The 21556-nt window shown below is 46.8% G+C and overlaps 1 protein-coding gene across 2 annotated transcripts in view; it reads left to right on the top strand.

The window, feature by feature from the left end:
- The window catches only part of LOC141161804 (protein mono-ADP-ribosyltransferase PARP15-like), a 103516-nt gene that overhangs the window by 61308 nt on the left and 20652 nt on the right, over positions 1–21556 (top strand). For both annotated transcript variants that reach the window (XM_073647212.1, XM_073647211.1), the window contains exons 6-8: positions 12948–13068; positions 19032–19094; positions 19263–19439. In XM_073647212.1, coding sequence (XP_073503313.1) covers positions 12948–13068; positions 19032–19094; positions 19263–19439 — 361 coding nt within the window. The remainder of the gene's footprint in view (positions 1–12947; positions 13069–19031; positions 19095–19262; positions 19440–21556) is intronic.

Raw genomic sequence — 21556 nt, 5'->3', positions numbered from 1 at the left:
ATATATACCAGTCAGCTCAACAAAGGGGATGCCACACCCTTAAATTGCACAGAATGCAAACAAGACAAAAAACCAAGCAATGTGAACTGAGGTCTAAGATGGTAGACATGCAAGAAATAGGAGCATGTTCACACTAGCAAAAAGAAGCAAAACCTACAAAAGACAAAAGACAAAAATATATCTCATACCCTACCATCATTATATATAAATGTAAAGCAAAGTTGCATAATAAATATAGGGTACTTAGTGAACTATTTTTGATCAAAAAAAGTATACAAGCCGTCCCACCAGCGGCAAGGTGACCCTAAATTGGGACGGTACCTATACTGCCTATATTAAAAACCTTACTGTATATCAAAGTTGAAGTAATGCATATAAAAGGGTAGACAAATAGGACCGGGTCCCAACTCCAGACCACCCAGGCCCGTGGTAAGCTACATATATACCAGTCAGCTCAACAAAGGGGATGCCACACCCTTAAATTGCACAGAATGCAAACAAGACAAAAAACCAAGCAATGTGAACTGAGGTCTAAGATGGTAGACATGCAAGAAATAGGAGCATGTTCACACTAGCAAAAAGAAGCAAAACCTACAAAAGACAAAAGACAAAAATATATCTCATACCCTACCATCATTATATATAAATGTAAAGCAAAGTTGCATAATAAATATAGGGTACTTAGTGAACTATTTTTGATCAAAAAAAGTATACAAGCCGTCCCACCAGCGGCAAGGTGACCCTAAATTGGGACGGTACCTATACTGCCTATATTAAAAACCTTACTGTATATCAAAGTTGAAGTAATGCATATAAAAGGGTAGACAAATAGGACCGGGTCCCAACTCCAGACCACCCAGGCCCGTGGTAAGCTACATATATACCAGTCAGCTCAACAAAGGGGATGCCACACCCTTAAATTGCACAGAATGCAAACAAGACAAAAAACCAAGCAATGTGAACTGAGGTCTAAGATGGTAGACATGCAAGAAATAGGAGCATGTTCACACTAGCAAAAAGAAGCAAAACCTACAAAAGACAAAAGACAAAAATATATCTCATACCCTACCATCATTATATATAAATGTAAAGCAAAGTTGCATAATAAATATAGGGTACTTAGTGAACTATTTTTGATCAAAAAAAGTATACAAGCCGTCCCACCAGCGGCAAGGTGACCCTAAATTGGGACGGTACCTATACTGCCTATATTAAAAACCTTACTGTATATCAAAGTTGAAGTAATGCATATAAAAGGGTAGACAAATAGGACCGGGTCCCAACTCCAGACCACCTAGGCCCGTGGTAAGCTACATATATACCAGTCAGCTCAACAAAGGGGATGCCACACCCTTAAATTGCACAGAATGCAAACAAGACAAAAAACCAAGCAATGTGAACTGAGGTCTAAGATGGTAGACATGCAAGAAATAGGAGCATGTTCACACTAGCAAAAAGAAGCAAAACCTACAAAAGACAAAAGACAAAAATATATCTCATACCCTACCATCATTATATATAAATGTAAAGCAAAGTTGCATAATAAATATAGGGTACTTAGTGAACTATTTTTGATCAAAAAAAGTATACAAGCCGTCCCACCAGCGGCAAGGTGACCCTAAATTGGGACGGTACCTATACTGCCTATATTAAAAACCTTACTGTATATCAAAGTTGAAGTAATGCATATAAAAGGGTAGACAAATAGGACCGGGTCCCAACTCCAGACCACCCAGGCCCGTGGTAAGCTACATATATACCAGTCAGCTCAACAAAGGGGATGCCACACCCTTAAATTGCACAGAATGCAAACAAGACAAAAAACCAAGCAATGTGAACTGAGGTCTAAGATGGTAGACATGCAAGAAATAGGAGCATGTTCACACTAGCAAAAAGAAGCAAAACCTACAAAAGACAAAAATATATCTCATACCCTACCATCATTATATATAAATGTAAAGCAAAGTTGCATAATAAATATAGGGTACTTAGTGAACTATTTTTGATCAAAAAAAGTATACAAGCCGTCCCACCAGCGGCAAGGTGACCCTAAATTGGGACGGTACCTATACTGCCTATATTAAAAACCTTACTGTATATCAAAGTTGAAGTAATGCATATAAAAGGGTAGACAAATAGGACCGGGTCCCAACTCCAGACCACCCAGGCCCGTGGTAAGCTACATATATACCAGTCAGCTCAACAAAGGGGATGCCACACCCTTAAATTGCACAGAATGCAAACAAGACAAAAAACCAAGCAATGTGAACTGAGGTCTAAGATGGTAGACATGCAAGAAATAGGAGCATGTTCACACTAGCAAAAAGAAGCAAAACCTACAAAAGACAAAAGACAAAAATATATCTCATACCCTACCATCATTATATATAAATGTAAAGCAAAGTTGCATAATAAATATAGGGTACTTAGTGAACTATTTTTGATCAAAAAAAGTATACAAGCCGTCCCACCAGCGGCAAGGTGACCCTAAATTGGGACGGTACCTATACTGCCTATATTAAAAACCTTACTGTATATCAAAGTTGAAGTAATGCATATAAAAGGGTAGACAAATAGGACCGGGTCCCAACTCCAGACCACCCAGGCCCGTGGTAAGCTACATATATACCAGTCAGCTCAACAAAGGGGATGCCACACCCTTAAATTGCACAGAATGCAAACAAGACAAAAAACCAAGCAATGTGAACTGAGGTCTAAGATGGTAGACATGCAAGAAATAGGAGCAAAAATAGTTCACTAAGTACCCTATATTTATTATGCAACTTTGCTTTACATTTATATATAATGATGGTAGGGTATGAGATATATTTTTGTCTTTTGTAGGTTTTGCTTCTTTTTGCTAGTGTGAACATGCTCCTATTTCTTGCATGTCTACCATCTTAGACCTCAGTTCACATTGCTTGTTTTTTTGTCTTGTTTGCATTCTGTGCAATTTAAGGGTGTGGCATCCCCTTTGTTGAGCTGACTGGTATATATGTAGCTTACCACGGGCCTGGGTGGTCTGGAGTTGGGACCCGGTCCTATTTGTCTACCCTTTTATATGCATTACTTCAACTTTGATATACAGTAAGGTTTTTAATATAGGCAGTATAGGTACCGTCCCAATTTAGGGTCACCTTGCCGCTGGTGGGACGGCTTGTATACTTTTTTTGATCAAAAATAGTTCACTAAGTACCCTATATTTATTATGCAACTTTGCTTTACATTTATATATAATGATGGTAGGGTATGAGATATATTTTTGTCTTTTGTAGGTTTTGCTTCTTTTTGCTAGTGTGAACATGCTCCTATTTCTTGCATGTCTACCATCTTAGACCTCAGTTCACATTGCTTGGTTTTTTGTCTTGTTTGCATTCTGTGCAATTTAAGGGTGTGGCATCCCCTTTGTTGAGCTGACTGGTATATATGTAGCTTACCACGGGCCTGGGTGGTCTGGAGTTGGGACCCGGTCCTATTTGTCTACCCTTTTATATGCATTACTTCAACTTTGATATACAGTAAGGTTTTTAATATAGGCAGTATAGGTACCGTCCCAATTTAGGGTCACCTTGCCGCTGGTGGGACGGCTTGTATACTTTTTTTGATCAAAAATAGTTCACTAAGTACCCTATATTTATTATGCAACTTTGCTTTACATTTATATATAATGATGGTAGGGTATGAGATATATTTTTGTCTTTTGTAGGTTTTGCAGGTTCAGATACTGCAGGAAAAGGGAAAGGTACAGACTTAGAGACAAACAGGTAATGGACTAGGACACTGTTCAGACAGGATCTGAACCAGGAACAAGATACAGGAATGAGCCTGGGAACTCAGCCCCCAGGGTGGCAGAAACTGACTAAAGTCACAAGTACAGGTAACAGGCCTGGGTATACAGCCCCCAGGGTGGCAGAAATATACTAGATACAGGACAGGACCTGGCAACTCAGTTGCAAAGACAAACTGAGTGAAGGTGTTGCTCAGGCACCTCCTACTGGCTGGAGGTGGTTTAAGTATCCAGTGACTCACAGCAATAGGCTGGGGATGCATTAGGACTGTGCACACAGTAGCTATAAGAAACAAGCAGAAAGCCGTGCCGATGCCCTAAGCAATCAGACAAGAGACATGGACACATCAGGAACTGAAACAAAGAGTGCAACATGGACTGACAGGTAAGATTGCGGTCTTGCATGGTGGGAGGTGGTGCACCATGCAAGCACGCCGCCAGGAAAGTTACACAGAGAAGAATAAAGCAATAGGGGCGTTGGCAGAGATTTATATCTTGGGGCGTGTCATTATTGCCTCTGCATGACATTGACCAATCATAAACAGGAGTAATCAGAAAAGCTTAGTGCAGGCTTTCTCCTGTGAGTCATGTAATGTCACACAGCCTGCTCTTTTCCCTGATCTTTGCCTCTACCGAGTAGAGTACAGCTGAGCTATATGTCATTAAAAGCACCTCCAGTTTCCATCTCATGGCTGTCAGTGTTGGGGGAGTACAGCAGAACTGTGCTATGTGTCATTACATACAGCTTTCATCTTTGGGCAGCCTAAGCACTGCTGTACTCCCCCTCCTTCTCCTGCCATGAGATGAAAACTGGAGGTATTTGTAGTGGCACATAGCTCTGCCGTACTCCCCTCCTCCCATACTGACTGCTCTCAGATGAAAGCTGCCAGAAGTGTTTGTAATTACACTTAGCTCTGCTGTACTGTACACATTAACTGGCAGCAGTGAGATCAGGGAGGAGAGCACGGCTGTGTCATTACGTCTCACAGGATAAAGTCTAAGCTTCTATAGAATTGTGTTTTTTGTTTTTTTTTGCATGACGTCTCCTGCTTATGATTGGTCAACCTCAATGCAGGGGGAAAAGTACATGACCCCAGATACAAATCTCTGGTAACATACCCTTTGCCTTAGCAGATATTAGAATCAAGACCATAAAAGCTAATATTTCCGCTACAGAGAGGAAAAATTAAAAAATATTTTTTTTTCAGTTTTGCAGCTGTGGCACCCCAGGGGTCTGGTTTCCACAGTAACAGCCATGTTATGTCTGAGAGCAGGTGGGAGGTCTCTTGGTCAGGAATCCTATGCATGCCACACCTCCTGCCCAGTCCTGGGAGGGGAAGAACTTCCCCTATATAAACCTAGGGCTGAGGCAGGGTTAGTGAGTAGAGAAGAAGCAGAGAAAAGAAGCAAATATAGGAAGAAACAACAGGAGCTCTGTGGGAGCAGTGTTACAAGGAGTCAGGGGCTGGCAGCTGCAGAGCTCGCCCTGACTGAGAAGTTATCACCGGACCCGGAGTCCGAGGCTGTGGGGACTAACTCCTATCCAGCAGCAGAAACCGACCGGCAGGGGATTGCAGGTCCTCTGGCCCAGAAACCCGAAGGCACGGTCACACGCGTGGGACCAGCACCGCCGTCGTGGAGCGGAAGCTACTAGAAGGCCCCGAGTCACCGGCCATACGGGTGAGCACCACACGGTACACTCAGGGACGTGGGCTACTTATACCCGCCTCTAGCAAGGTAGCCAGAAGAGTATCGTCAGTTTGGGAGGCCTACAACTCCGCCTGGCCAGGGGAGATCCCATCTGCTCAAGGACTGACCAGGCCCCAATCGCTAGCCAGTACTCCGGGAGGGTCTATCTTTGTCACCAGTAAAGACCCTGAACTACACAGTACCGTCTCCGAGTGGTTCCTGCTACCCTCATCATCCACGTCGGCTGCCCTGAGGCCATACCCCTCCCGTTGGGGGTTATACTATCACGCTGCACAATCCTACCACCGGCCTCAGCGGTCTGCCCTGCAGCAGCAGCTCCCTGGCTGCACTCAACGGGTCGCGTAGTCGTCCAACATCTACCGCTAAAACAGCGCCACTTAGTCTGACTCCCTGGGCACGGACCGGATCACCACCACGAGACTACAACCCTCAACAGATCCGGCTCCGGGTAAGCTCCCGCGTGCGCAACGCAGCGCGACACAGGCCCAGGGGCGCGTCAACTTTTGGCGCAGTCGGCAGGATCTCGTGCCCGCAACCACCGGGTACTGCGTGCCTGAAAAAGACTGTGAAAACTTACCCGTGGTGAAGATTCCCGCCATCCGGCGCCATCTTCCGCTTTCTTCCCGCCATCCGTGGAGTTTTCCCGCCATTGGACGCCATCTTGAGGACGCCGCGCGGGAAGAAGAGGGGCGTGGACTCCGAAAAACGCGCGAGAACTGAAGCCCCGCCTCACGTCCGGACGTTGCGTAAGGTCCTGGAAGGAGCCCAGCAGACGCCGACGTCACAGGAGCGCGACGGAAGGTCCTCAACCCTGACGATCCACTGCGGAGCCGCGGCCTACGGAAGAGGATCATCGCAAGGTAGGCCACGGTCCACTAGGGGGGAGAAGGATGTCGGATACGGAGGAGAGCTTCACCGCTCCAACCCCCGCCAGCGCCACCGCTGTTGCGGTCATGCCTTTCACCATGCCCTATATCCCGGGGGCAGCCTGGCTACCCCAGTACTCAGGGGAGTCACATACCCTGCAGGACTTTAGAGAAAAACTGGATAGCCTCTTCCAGGTGTACCCCCTCACAGAAGAGCAAAAAGTAAGCATCCTGGTGGCCCAATTAACCGGGGCAGCCCAAAGGGAGGTAAAGTCCTGGCCACCTGGGGGGAGGACTGTCGCAGGGATACTAACCCGGCTGAGGGACACCTTTGATACCCGCACCTCAGCCGAGATCAAGCTTAGATTCTACGGGTGCAAACAGCGGGCACATGAGAGTATAAGGGACTATGCCCTGAACCTACAAGAGGCCCTGAGAGCCATTAAGCAGACCGACCCTGACAGCGTGGGAGACGAGGACAGGCTGTTAACTGAACAATTTATAGAGGGTTTATATTGCAATGCCCACCGAACCCAGTTGCGGGCAATGGCCTTACAGGACCCTCATCTGGGATTTGCACAGTTCAAGGACAGAGCCATCCGGGTGCTCCGAGAACCGGCACCAGGTGGCGTTGTGACCCACAGACGCCCCACTACCACCTACCACCAGGAGGCGGCGCCCTTGTCAGCAGGGCCTGTGGGAGCTGATGCGCAGGCTTTGAACAATGACTCGGCTCCAGACCTGCACCATCAGGTCCAAGAGCTAGCTAAAAGCGTTGCTGCGCTAACCCGAACTGTGCAGTCTTTACAGGCTTCCACTCCAAGGAAGATCCAGCTGGCATCCGGACCGGAGGACATCCCGTGGCGTCGACCAAGGAGGACCCCACCGGCCAGAGGAAGACCCAGCGACCGATACAACGAGGACGGACGACCCATCTGCCGCCGCTGTAATCAACCCGGACATATGGCAAGGTACTGTCCTTTAAACTGGCACAACCTAGGGTAGAGGGCCAACCCCTAGGAAAAAGATCATCAGGCCCATCGAACTGGCGCGACAAATATGTGGGAGGACGTCCAGTCTTGCCTGTGGTACTGGATGGCATTCCTATGAGTGCCCTACTGGACACCGGGTCACAGGTCACCACCATCCCGTACGTGCTCTTTAAGCAGTACTGGAATGACTCGGATATTACCCGCTACCCTGACGACGACTTGAGTATCATCGCCAGCAATGGTCAGCCCGTGCCACAGATCGGATTTAAAGAGGTGACCATTAAAATTGGTAGAGTTGAACTGGCAGCACAGGGACTGATCATTGTAGACATTGACAAACACGAGAGTCACCCAAAGATAACTCTAGGAACTAATGTAATTGAAAATTGTCTTGCAGAGGTGATTTTCCTTTTACAGCAGGTTGCCAAGAACGCCAGCTCCGGCGAGCAGCGAGTGCTCCAAAAAGAGATCCGGGCACTGATGCGACGGCAACAGGTGGAACTCTCCGGCGGTGAGATTGGTAGCGTGAGAATGTGTGACCCTTTCCCTATTGCCATGCCCCCAAAAAGTGAAATGATGATTTGGTGCCGGGCAGCTATTGGTCTGAGAGGTAGAGATTACCAGGCAATGGTAGAACCAGTTTACTCAGACAGTAGGCCCACCATCTTGACAGCATGGGGGGTGGTTAATGTACGCCATGGGAGGGTGCCCGTTCGCATAATCAATATCGGGAAGAGGGAAGTGTACCTGCCCCGGTATGCCACGCTAGCCAAATTATATACCATTAACCAAAATGCTATACAATCTGTGGAACCCTTGCCTCCATCTCACCCGGAGGAAGGTAACGGCTCTAAGAAAACAATGGAGGACTGGTGTCAGCAACTACATTTGGGTACTGACTCCACTCCCTCACATCAGAAACAGGGAGTCTATCGGGTGGTTCAAGAGTACGAGAGAGTGTTTAGTAAACACCCGTTAGACTTCGGGCGAGTCAAGGGGGTAGAACACCACATCCCCACGGGAGACCATCCTCCCATAAAAGAGAGGTATCGACCCGTACCCCCTGCACACTACCAACACGCCAAGGGGATGCTTAGAGACATGAAGGAGGCTGGGGTGATCAGGGATAGCTGTAGCCCCTGGGCAGCTCCACTAGTCTTAGTCAAAAAGAAAGACAACACCATGAAGATGTGTGTAGATTACCGGAAAATCAACCGTATCACACACAAGGATGCGTACCCTTTACCAAGGATAGAGGAGTCTTTGGCTGCTTTAAGATCTGCTAACTTCTTCTCTACCTTGGATCTCACTAGTGGGTACTGGCAGGTTCCTGTAGCAGAGGCGGACCGGGAGAAGACCGCATTCACCACCCCGATGGAACTTAGCGAGTTTACCTGCATGCCGTTCGGACTCTGCAACGCACCAGGAACCTTCCAACGATTAATGGAGTGCTGTCTGGGCCATAGAAACTTCAAGACGGTCCTGTTGTACCTGGACGATGTCATCATATATTCTAAGACTTATGAGGACCACCTGAAACACCTGGCGGAAGTGTTCGAAGCTCTGGCAAGCTACGGCCTAAAGGTGAAACCCTCCAAGTGTCACCTCCTGAAACCAAAGGTGCAGTACCTGGGACACGTGGTGAGCGCTGACGGAGTGGCTCCCGACCCTGATAAGATCACCGCAATTAAGGAATGGCCAAGTCCCTCCAGTGTAAAGGAAGTGCGGCAGTTCCTCGGGTTGGTAGGCTACTACCGCAGGTTCATCCCCGGTTTCACCAAAAAGGCAGCTCCTATGCAGGACCTCCTGATAGGCCAGTCCCGGAAGGCCAAGAACCAGAAGCCGCCCTTCAGATGGGAGAAGTTGGAAGAGGAGTCCTTCCGCCAGCTGAAGATGGCCCTCACGGGGGATGAAATCCTGGCGTACCCGGATTACAGCCAGCCCTTTATCCTCTACACCGACGCAAGTAACATCGGGCTAGGAGCCGTGCTGTCCCAGATCCAGCAGGGGAAAGAACGAGTAATCGCTTACGCCAGCCGAAAACTGCGACCCACCGAGAGAAACCCCGAGAATTACAGCTCATTTAAGCTGGAGTTCCTGGCAGTGGTGTGGGCAGTCACCGAACGCTTTAAGCACTACCTCGCTTCTTCCCGGTTCGTCGTGTACACGGATAACAACCCGTTGACACACCTGGACACGGCAAGACTCGGTGCCCTAGAGCAGAGATGGATGGCCCGCCTGTCCAACTACGAGTTCACCATCAAATACCGGGCAGGACGCTCCAATACCAACGCGGACGCCCTGTCCAGGATGCCAAACCTACCGGACGTAGGAGAAGATCCAGAGGGACTGGAAGAAGTCGAACTCCCCGCGTTCCACCGGCATGGGACTATCCAGTATTCCCACCGGGTAAGGAGTAAGCAAGCCGCTACGTTTAACCCCTTGCCTCACTACAACTGGGAGGAAACGCAAGACAGTGACCCTGCCGTCCGACTGGTGAAGGAGATGCTGACTCGGCCAGAGGCTCGCCTTGACCCAGACGCTCCGGAGGAAGCCAAGCAACTGTGGGCTGAGAAGAGTCGACTGTTCCTTTACAAGGGGAAGTTGTGCCGCAGAATGGTTAACTCCCGGACGCATGAACTAATCTGGCAAGTAGTGGTGCCACGAAGAGACGCAGCCATGGTGATGGAGGCATACCACGACGGGGCTGGACACTTCGGATGGAAGAAGCTGGAGTTCCTGCTGCGCGAGCGGTTCCACTGGGTAGGCATGAGGGGAACCATCGAGAGGTGGTGCAGAGACTGTGGCCCGTGCAACCTAAGAAGGAAGGACCGTGCCAGCCAGAAGACTCCCCTGCAGTCCATCGTCACCCGGCAGCCGTTGGAACTGGTAGCCTTGGATCATGTAAAACTGACCCCAAGCAGAAGTGGCTACGTCTACGCACTAACCATCGTGGATCACTACTCCCGGTTCTTGGTTGTCGTCCCCTTAACAGCTCGAACAGCAGCTAGAGCCTTCCAGCAGCATTTCTGCCGTCCACACGGGTACCCGGACCAAGTGTTGACAGACCAGGGACCTGCCTTTGAAGCGGAGGTCTTCCAAGAATTCTGCACTCTGTATGGCTGCCGGAAGATAAGGACGACACCCTATCATCCGCAAACTAATGGACTTTGTGAGAAAATGAACCAGGTGGTAATGGATCTTCTGAAAACGTTGCCCCTGGAAGAACGCAGTCTGTGGCCTGAGAAGCTGCCCGATCTGGTGGACCTATACAACCACATCCCGGTAGGTTCCACCAACTGTACCCCGGCTTACCTAATGAGGGCGAGACCTGGTAAGTTACCTGTTGACCTGGAAATGGGAGTCCTGACACCCGAGGACACTTCACCAGAAGCAGACTGGGACACAGAGAGGCAGCAGCAGTACCGGAGAGTATAGGAGAGCGTGGAGCGAAGTCTCTGTCAGGCTAGGGAAAGACAAGAGAAAACTTACAACCAGTATGCTCCCGCTGTTCCCCTGGTACCCGGAGAGCAGGTCTTGAAGGGAAAAAGGCGGCTCCACAAGTTGGACGACCAGTGGGAGAAGGACCCGTACACCGTACTGCCCTCAAGCCACGACAACCCGAAGGTCTGTACCATCAGTAAAGACGGAGGGGAGACCACAGCCATTGTATCCCGGGATCACCTGAAGAAGTGTCCTGAACAGCTACGGAACCCTGAAGAGGAACAAGAAGACCATCGACCCGTAGAGGAAAGGGAAGATATGGTTAGTACTGTGCTCGGAGACTTCCCTCGGTCTTGGACTCAAGTCAATGGTGCAGTTGTGGTACCCGTACTCACCTTCCTCCAACCAGCATCCCAAGCACCTACGGAGCAACAGGTAGAGCTGGAAGAACAGCCGGTCCAGGAGGCAGAAGACCCCACACCAGCAGACCAGGAGGATCAACCCTCTGCTTGCAGTGAGCCTGCCATATCCCTAGTGAGCCAAAGGGCCCGTAGACCGCTGCCCAGTTTACCCTTAACAGCTCCTACACCCTGTAGTTCAGGGCCAGACAGTCAGCTCCGTAGGTCCACTAGGGCCACTAGAGGCCAGTTACCCGCACGTTGGAGGATTTGAAGTGTATAAATTGTTTTATTTGTGGTTACCTGTTTTTCTTGTTGCTTGTGTATAATTATGTGTTTCTAGTTGTTTATAGGAGTCTTTGGTGGATTTACCGGGAATCCTGTGTACATAGTTGGAGCGTAACCCAGGACGGACTAAAGACTGTTAAGGACTCGGGGCAGGACAGACCCCTACCTGGTTACGTCTCCCTGTTTTGGTGAAATGGACACCTTGCTTTCTTCAAAGACTGCACCCGGTTACGGACATGCCGTGACCACCTTTATGTGTTTCTTTATTGTATTGTTATTGTTATATCTTGTTATGTTTTTCTAAAATATGTTTAGTCCCGGAGTACTAAATTTCACTAGGGGGGAATGTGGCACCCCAGGGGTCTGGTTTCCACAGTAACAGCCATGTTATGTCTGAGAGCAGGTGGGAGGTCTCTTGGTCAGGGATCCTATGCATGCCACACCTCCTGCCCAGTCCTGGGAGGGGAAGAACTTCCCCTATATAAACCTAGGGCTGAGGCAGGGTTAGTGAGTAGAGAAGAAGCAGAGAAAAGAAGCAAATATGGGAAGAAACAACAGGAGCTCTGTGGGAGCAGTGTTACAAGGAGTCAGGGGCTGGCAGCTGCAGAGCTCGCCCTGACTGAGAAGTTATCACCGGACCCGGAGTCCGAGGCTGTGGGGACTAACTCCTATCCAGCAGCAGAAACCGACCGGCAGGGGATTGCAGGTCCTCTGGCCCAGGAACCCGAAGGCACGGTCACACGCGTGGGACCAGCACCGCCGTCGTGGAGCGGAAGCTACTAGAAGGCCCCGAGTCACCGGCCATACGGGTGAGCACCACACGGTACACTCAGGGACGTGGGCTACTTATACCCGCCTCTAGCAAGGTAGCCAGAAGAGTATCGTCAGTTTGGGAGGCCTACAACTCCGCCTGGCCAGGGGAGATCCCATCTGCTCAAGGACTGACCAGGCCCCAATCGCTAGCCAGTACTCCGGGAGGGTCTATCTTTGTCACCAGTAAAGACCCTGAACTACACAGTACCGTCTCCGAGTGGTTCCTGCTACCCCCATCATCCACGTCGGCTGCCCTGATGCCATACCCCTCCCGTTGGGGGTTATACTATCACGCTGCACAATCCTACCACCGGCCTCAGCGGTCTGCCCTGCAGCAGCAGCTCCCTGGCTGCACTCAACGGGTGGCGTAGTCGTCCAACATCTACCGCTAAAACAGCGCCACTTAGTCTGACTCCCTGGGCACGGACCGGATCACCGCCACGAGACTACAACCCTCAACAGATCCGTCTCCGGGTAAGCTCCCGCGTGCGCAACGCAGCGCGACACAGGCCCAGGGGCGCGTCACAGCCACAATTTCAGCCACTATTTCATGATGTGGCCAGTTTACCATGCTCAAACTGGTGAAAGGTTCTATTTAATGTTGACACTATTGGAATCTATATAAACAGAGTTTATGATCTGATTTCAGAAAAATTATCCTCACTTCTCGGCATTCGGAAAAATTCTAGAATTAATCAAGGGAGACATCACTCATCACATTGTGGACTGCGTTGTGAACTTGACAAATGCATCAATGAATCGATCGTTTGGTACGTACAAAATAAAAAGTATATACTACCTACATCACTGAAGCTGGTGACCAATGATAATGGCTTTTAAAAGAAGGTAATGTTTGCTATATAGCACAGTGCAGGGCAGCAAGTAAAGACCGGCATGTCTGCCTTTGGTACATTGCTATGGATAAGGTCAGGTGCAGACGACAGTATTTTCAGTCTGAATGCGTTTTGACAAAACATCGTATCGCACTCGGACCAATGTTATCCTACGGGGCTGTGCACATGTCCGATTTTTTTCCTTGGACAGAGTCTGTCCTAGGAAAAAAAATCACTGCATCACCGAGTTTGATTCAGATTGCACTCAGCCATGCAAGTCAATGAGTCAGTGGAAAAAGACTGCACTCAGGTGACATCTGAGTGCGGTCTGATTTCCATGATGGAGAAATTTTTTTTCCATCTTCTCACCTGAGAAAATAGGATCCCACTATGATGAAACTTTGATCACAGTGTGATTTGCATAAATGGCCCGATTTCCTCTGATGAGAGAATCTATGGCCGTCTGTACCTTCCCGAAGGATAGACAATCGAACCGAACTACCAGCGTTGTGCAATCTATATAGAAAATAGTGCACTGGGAACCCCAAATAGAATCAACAAACCTACAGAGAATACGGAGTAAATTCCCACTCAAACTAGAGATATTAGTGATTAAAAACACATATTTATTTGATCATTTAAAATATAGATACAAAAAATATATATATAAAAATAGTAAGTCATTCGGGGTAGGAGTCACATAAACAGAGCCACAGGGGTACTTAAATCCTCATGCCCTCAAAACAACGGTATATATAAAGTTTAACAGAGTAGTATCAAACAGCAGATGGAAAGTAGTATAATATCAAAAAGTTAGTAATAAATTACACATAACCATCTACAGAAAACTGCCTGTAAACAGTGGGTTAACTGGTAAAACCACCCTCCATCTAAGGATCTGGTATATTGAAAATGCAATCATATTCAAATCAGATGGGGCTTACCCATGTAAGCAATGGGGATTAACGTGCGGCTCTGGACGCCCCGACGCGCGTTTCGCGTTGCTTCTTCGGGGGGCTGTGCTGTTTATGTGACTCCTACCCCGAATGACTTACTATTTTTATATATATATTTTTTGTATCTATATTTTAAATGATCAAATAAATATGTGTTTTTAATCACTAATATCTCTTGTTTGAGTGGGACCTTCCCGAAGGATGTATTTTAAGGTGCATATACACCTAAGGCTATATTCACACATCATGTTTTTTTCTGCGTCGATTTTCTGCAGCAAAATCTGCCCTCTTACCAGGAGGTTGTTCAGGATTTTTGTTACTGTCTTCTTGCTTTTTGTTTGGTGCGTTTTTGGTGCGTTTTTTTCACTGTCCTTTTGTCTTTGTTATCCATGTACATAAAGTTCAGTGAAAAAAAAAATCTCATTCTGGTTTATGCACAAAAAACACTGAAAAAACGCTGAAAACTTGACACTGCGTTTTTGGTGCTTTTTTTCAGTGTTTTTTTCACCACTCATTAATTCCAATGGCTGAAATAACGCTGAAAGAAGTGACATGCTCTATCTTTCAAAAAACCATGCAAAGTACAAAACCCTGAACAAAAAAAACCCACGATGTGTACATGAGATTTCTGGAATCTCATAGACTTTGCAGGTACTGCAAAACGCAGCTGAAAATTTGCATAAAAAAACACATAAAAAAACGCTGAAAAAAACATAATGTGTGAACATAGCCTTAAACAACTGACGGTCAACACCCATCTCTACTTATTCCTCCATATATATTAACATTTTTTTCAGCCAAGAGTTTATGTTTGCAGTGTAGAAAGCAGAGTTAGGCCTCCTTCAGACGTAAGTATAAAACCGTACCGAAAAAAACAGTACCGGTGTCATCAGTGTTTTGGATCAGTGTGTCATCCGTGTGCCATCTGTGTGCCATGAGTGTTTTTCTGGTATGGCTGAAGAAAAATAAATTACAAAGCTTCTCCTATACTTTACAATGTTAAATACGAACAGCACATGGATGTCACATGGATGCCATCTGTGTGCTGTCCGTGTTTTACACGGACCCATAGACATGTATTGGCCATTGTCATCCTTGCTGCCAGTAAAAACAGACATGACTCCATGTGGATCGCACGGACACACCATGGGTTATAATTGGTACATGTGGCATCCATGAAAAAAAACGGATTTCAAACGTACTGCAAACATGGACGTGTGAATGAGGCCTTAAGTGGCATTTACACTGCAAGATAATCATGAACCAGTGTTATTAAAAACGCTTGTTTCACAATCACCAACAAGCAAAATGCTGGTTCATAGGGTGAAATGATCTTTTCTGCAGCATAAAAGATCATCATTCTTGGCGGTGCATCGTCCTGTGTAACAGTACTAGTACCGCCAAGAACTATGGCGGCCTATATGCACTGAGAGATCTAGTTATACATCGCTCAGTGCACATCGTTTACTTCGGTCTGCCTGTGTAAACAGGCATTCAAACGACCGCCGATCTGTAAAAGTTAAAGGGGTATTCCCATCTCCAAGATCCTATCCCAATATGTAGTAGGTGTAATAATAATATTAGCAAATACCTCCAATTAGAAATGTGATATAGTTTTTCTGATTCGCTATGTCTCTTTCCTCATGTGCAGGCATTGCAGGACCTTAGGTATCCATGGTTACGTTCCATGATATAGTGACAGTTACTTAGCTAGTTGCTAGTGGTCGTAACCATGGATATCTAAGGTCCTGCAATGCCTGTGTAAGAGGGTGTATAGAGATATGTGTGTTGGTGATGACTGTGAGTGGAGGCCACACCTGTAACGATGACATCTGACCACTAGATGTCAGTCACTGTTGATCTAAATTTTATTAAGTGTTACCAAAACAATACTTGAATAATTTTATGAATGCTGTGATGCAAATAATAGACGAACTGAGCAATGAAAATGCAATTTTACTGCTTGATTTATAAAATACTAACATTGCATCATTGCTCTGCCACTCAAGCTGAGGATGGATAAAGTTTGTTTGGTGGAGAGGGGTCGGGTTGCCAGGGAGATGGAGCTGGGACGTGACGCGTGTGGTCTGGGAGCTCCTGGCAGATGAGAAAAAAAGGAAGGTCCGGAGTAGGCGAACCTGGCTCCCCCTTGGTTTCGTGCTCCTGTGCTTGGTGACGTCTGGGACAATAATCCTCTATTTCTGTTCGGTGAAGAGCGTGGGGAAGTGCAACAATGGGATCACATTGAAAAGAGCCGGCCATCTTGTGAAGCGTGACACGGCGCCCGCGGAGGGTAAAGCACCCTATGTTTTAAACAAGGATGAGGTACCTCATGTTCTTCTTATTTTAAATTCTCCCTGACCGGTCCAACGAGTTAGTTAGGGTCAGCTAGGTGTTGAGACCAATCTAAATGACTAGTCTCTATGGGACGGTGTCAGTGAGGCACGAACTGTGTTCATCTTGCCAACGACTGTTGATAGCGCGGTGGTCAAGCTCCCAAGGCACCCACCTGCCTGGATTGAATTTCCCGCAGAGCATGCTAATCAAATGAATTTGCTATCATCTGTGTTCTTGTAAATGGGAATTGAATTTGGTTGTTTATTTTATATGTTATTCTTGTTAGGTGAACTTGAGGTGTAATACGCCTAGCTGTACTGCTGAGTTTGGTCATATTGGGATCCCAGAAAGTTTATTGATTGGGAATAGTATTAAGATTGTGAACCAGGAGAAAAGACACATATTACGGCTTCCCCTTAGGAGCTAGCCCTGTTTAAGTCCGGACACATTTAGGGGAGAGGGTGGCATTATTGGCCCAAGGGAAGACGTCCCCTTACTGGGACCAGGGATATGTGGCTGTTCTGCTGGTAAGAAAAATAAAACACAATTCCTTTGTACGAGTTGTTGGATTAAAAATGTTACTGTTTATTTTATTCACTTTTCTTCCCCATACAAACAGGGGCGAGTTTTGTTGCAAAAATCTTGCAATTGTTTTACCACCGTTTTTCTTTTGAAGCTCATCTGTCCTGTCAGTGGCATCACTGTATCAAAACGGAATCTTACCCCCGACGTTAGCAGTCGGGGCCTTTTACACCTGCACATGAGGAAAGAGACATATAGTAGCGAATCAGAAAAACTATACTACATTTCTAATTGGAGGTATTTTCTAACATTTTCATTACACCTGTTACATATTGGAATAGGATTTTGGAGGGGAATACCCCTTTAATTTTAAAGCAAACATGGCTCCCCAAACTGCCACCATTAATTCATTGCCACCATTATACTCTAAGTAATAAGCCCTTTTTATAGTCTTATTGATTATTGTATGTGACAAAAAAAACAATTTTATAACTGCGGTGGCAATATACTAGTTAGGCCGGGGTCCCACTAGCGTATGACGTCATGCGAGAGCATCGGATGTAATATACTAATGACACTTGGCTCCTGCTCTGCTGCGAGCGTGAGCAGAGTGTCCGTGCTCTGTGCTCCGATCCTCTCGCATGAGAGAATCGCAGCACAGCTTCGGATGAGATTGAGAAATTAATTTCTCCATCTCCTCTGTTGCCGTCATCCGCGGGAATCGCACTGCACTTGGGAGATATGAGTGCAGTGCGATGCTTCACACCCACCCATAGACTTATATGGGTGCGTGCAATCCGAATTTTGCATGTAATTGCAGCATGCTGCATTTTCTTTTCAGTCCGATCTCAATCCGATCAGAGCTGAAAAAAAAATGCATCTGAGCACAAAATCATTGATTAACATTGGATCAAATGCAATCCGATTTTTTATCGGAGTGGGAACGATGCCTTAGTGGTGTTGTTTTCCCAAGACTAATTATCCCACTAATCATATTGTGGGCATGGGTAACATGATTTGCAAGAGCGACGTCACTGCTGTGCTCGTTGCACATCGCTGCCTCCCTGCAATGCGCAGTAAGCCAGGTATATGCCCTGTGTCACCACTGGGCATGTGCAGTGCGCCGATGAGGCCGTACAACCGGCTTACTGTGCATTATCAGGAAGACAGAGGTTTGGAAAGAGCCAGCGATGATGCCACTCTATAAACCATGTTACTCACATACTCCGGAGTGAAATAACAACATGATTAAAGGGGTAAGTAGTCTGGGGAAACGCAGTGCGCTGCGGAAAGTGGGAACAAATAGGACACAGCTAGTAGCGAGATTTGCAGTCAATGGTGACAACTTGCTGAGTTCTGCATCACCGCTGCATCCTGGGCATGTGCAGGGCACCGAAGACAGGGTGCGTATACTCGCTTTACTGCACTTTCTCAGGGAGGCAGAGATTTTCAAAGCCAGTGGTAACGGCAGTAATCAACTCAATTATATAAAAAAGGCTTTTTTTCGAAAGGTGTAAAGATAGCAGTAAATACATGGTGGCGGTTTGGTTTGGGGGGCGTGGGAAAGTTGCCAGGTTCCCTTTAAAACCATTCATTCATCTCTAGAAAACAAATATATTACAGTGTTAGACAACCCTTTAAATGTGCTTAAAAGGATTCCATAAGGAACAATCCACCAATAATCGGTGCCTCATTATAAATTAGATACCAAAGCAAAAAAAGGACAAATAATGGCCTGGGAGGAATATATTATATATTGACAAAATGGGAGAACCCCAAAGAAATCCCTTTTGATCAAGCCAAAAAAACTTAGCTTTTGTTATTTATATTAAAATGCTTATGGGTATAAACTCTTGTCCCTAATCTTCCTAAAATCATTTTTAGTAGATAACACTTGTATGTATACATTTGGTGACAACCCGGGGTGCCACCATCTATATAGCTGAAGAGGACAATTAATACTTATAGCTCAAGTCCTCCCAACATGTTTCACCATGTGTGCGGCATCATCAGGGGTTGGGACACTGGTATGAATAATCAATAAATTATAAAGTATTCTCATTAATTTTATTTCTGTCTTTACAGGTGTTTCACGGGCAATACTGAGAGCTGCAGGGGACACTGTTAAGAAGGAATGCAAGAAACTTGGTAACTTTTTTCTGAAATTTTCTAAATAAGTTGGGAACACAATTCTATTTTGACATTCCACATAATGGACTGATATGACAATTATAGAGGAAATTGTTAATAAGAGTATGAGACACATAAGTGAAGAATAATTTGTTCATATAATACGTATCTCTCTATCCTTCTTAGGTACTTTAAAAGAAGATGGAGTTGCAATTACAAGCGGTGGGAACCTTGGAAGCAAAAAAATCATGCATATTATTGGACCCACCAGGGTGCCCGCTTATCAGCCTTCTATTGACAGGGTTCTGCGTGAATGCCATAAAGAAGGGTTCAAAAGCGTGGCACTGCCAGCCATTGGGACAGGTAAGTAACTGGATGGAGAGAAAAAAATCATCAAAAATTGTAGCAGTGACCATCCACAGATGGTTTAAGAAATAAAAGCTGAGCTCTGAATAGTTGCTGCTGGCAATTGTTCGACAAGGTCCACCGTCAGAGCTACCAGGAAGTCGCCCACTACATCAAGATGCTTTTTTTTGCTGCATGGTAATCTTTCCACATCTATTCCTCCTAATTTAGTTTGGCAGGTTTTAGGTGCTTCTGCAGATTGATTTTACGGTCTCTATTATATATACTGTAGCTCCAACTTATTTTATCATCAAGGAACACAAATGATCGCACTGCAACATTGTAAAATTACATTTTTATTTATGTCTTTGTAATGCATTAAAATAACATTTTAACCTTTTCCCGACAGACAGTTGTATAGAGCAGACTCAGGTGCTGAGCCAGCTCCTTACAAGGAATGAGCTAGCTGTTCCATGCTGCCTGAAGTGGTTGGAGGCTAGTGATGCTCGAACGTACTCGGATAAGGCGTTATCCGAGCCCGCTCGGGTGCTAACGCAGTATCTTCAGCGTGCTCGAAAAATATGTTCTCGGCGCCGCGGTTGCATGTCTCGCGGCTGTTAGACACTCGCACCACATGCAGGGATTGCTTGTTTGTTAAACAATCCCTACATGTGGGAGCTGTCTAACAGTGAGAAATGCCGCCGCGGAGACGCAAACATATTTTTCGAGTACGTCGAAGATATTCTGTTAGCAACCGAGCGTGTTGGGATAACGCCTTATCCGAGCACATTCACTCTTCACTATTAGAGACTAAACTGGCCAACAACGCAATCATCAAGTATTAATGGGTTACCTGATGAAGTTTCCCCTACCCAGACTAAAAGTATAGTCAAGATACATACTAGATAAAGTGTACAGTAACTGTCACTTTATAAAACTTTTTGTATATCATATTCTCTGAATGGTGTTGCTGATGAGCGGGAGTCTGAACTATGAGACCTCCATCAATCCGTCAAAACACTGATATGAAGTGCGTAGCTCCTGCATGAGCTGCAAACATAGAGCGTTGTATGGGCTACAGCTATGGGTCTGTACATTCATGCATTCTCACAGTGATGCATGGATGCATAGACTTACTACTGAGCTCATACATCGCTGTGTACATGTAGCGCCCCGAGGGTTCGGCCGCTACAGGGGTATTGCACCTCTGCCAGAGGTGTGATATTCCACTCCGAGGTAAGGATGGAGTATGGACCAGGGCTCAGTTAGCTGCATACAGCACACACACCCCATTTCCGAGGGACAGTTCAACGGTGCTCCCATTAGACAGAAATGCAGGCACGACAGACCATGTCCCTGGCTGGAGTGGGGAGGAGGGAGGAAAACCCAGTGATGTAGGAGCAGAAGGGGACGGTTCCTGAGTGTAGGTAGGAGCCCATTGGTTGCTGGTCACCTGGACTCATGTTCTAGAGGGGAGTATAAAAGGTGGGCACCATCTTAGCTCTAGGAGAGTTCAGTCTGTTCAGTCAGAGAAGACAGGGAGCAGAGGCTCTGTAGGAGCTCTGCTCAGAGGCAGGCCTAGAGAAAAGGCCGGAGCCTGAGAGGAGAAGGAGAAGTGGGACTGGAGAAGAGGCCAAAGGAAGGAGGAGAAGAAGGAACAGGAAAGAAGGAGAAGAGAGAGAGAAACAGAAGGGCTCAGGAACAAGAAGGTGGAAGGGACCCTAAGAACCCATGAGAATACCGGGTGAAGGGTCAGGCAGATTAAGGGTACCGGATCCCAAGTTGGTGGAGGAGAAACTACCCACAGCCAAAGACCGGAGGTCGTGATCATTTATTGGTGCGACACCTCATCAAACCTGCTAGGAAGGCACCATATAGGACAGCGGGGAACGGGGCCCACGTTTACCCGCGCAGATCCGCGGCAGCTGGACAAAAGTGGGTCACTAGTGAGGCAGGCCAGAGAAAGAACAAGAGGGGGTCCTGAGCCAGACTTCTGAACTGCCTGGGAGTTGACCGAGCCCTCACACCTGGTGGACACAGCACGGCTCAGGCGGTCACTACCTGCGCAGAAGTGACCCGTAGCACATGAACTGTGAGTAAAAGACATTGGATTGCAGTACGTTGTCTGTGTACTT

Source organism: Phyllobates terribilis, unplaced genomic scaffold, assembly GCF_046119375.1.
Source record: "Phyllobates terribilis strain yellow unplaced genomic scaffold, ASM4611937v1 Scaffold_9__5_contigs__length_417890890, whole genome shotgun sequence".
Classification (NCBI taxonomy): domain Eukaryota; kingdom Metazoa; phylum Chordata; class Amphibia; order Anura; family Dendrobatidae; genus Phyllobates; species Phyllobates terribilis.
The sequence above is the reverse complement of the archived record's forward strand: the minus strand, read 5'-3'. Positions and strand labels throughout refer to the sequence as shown.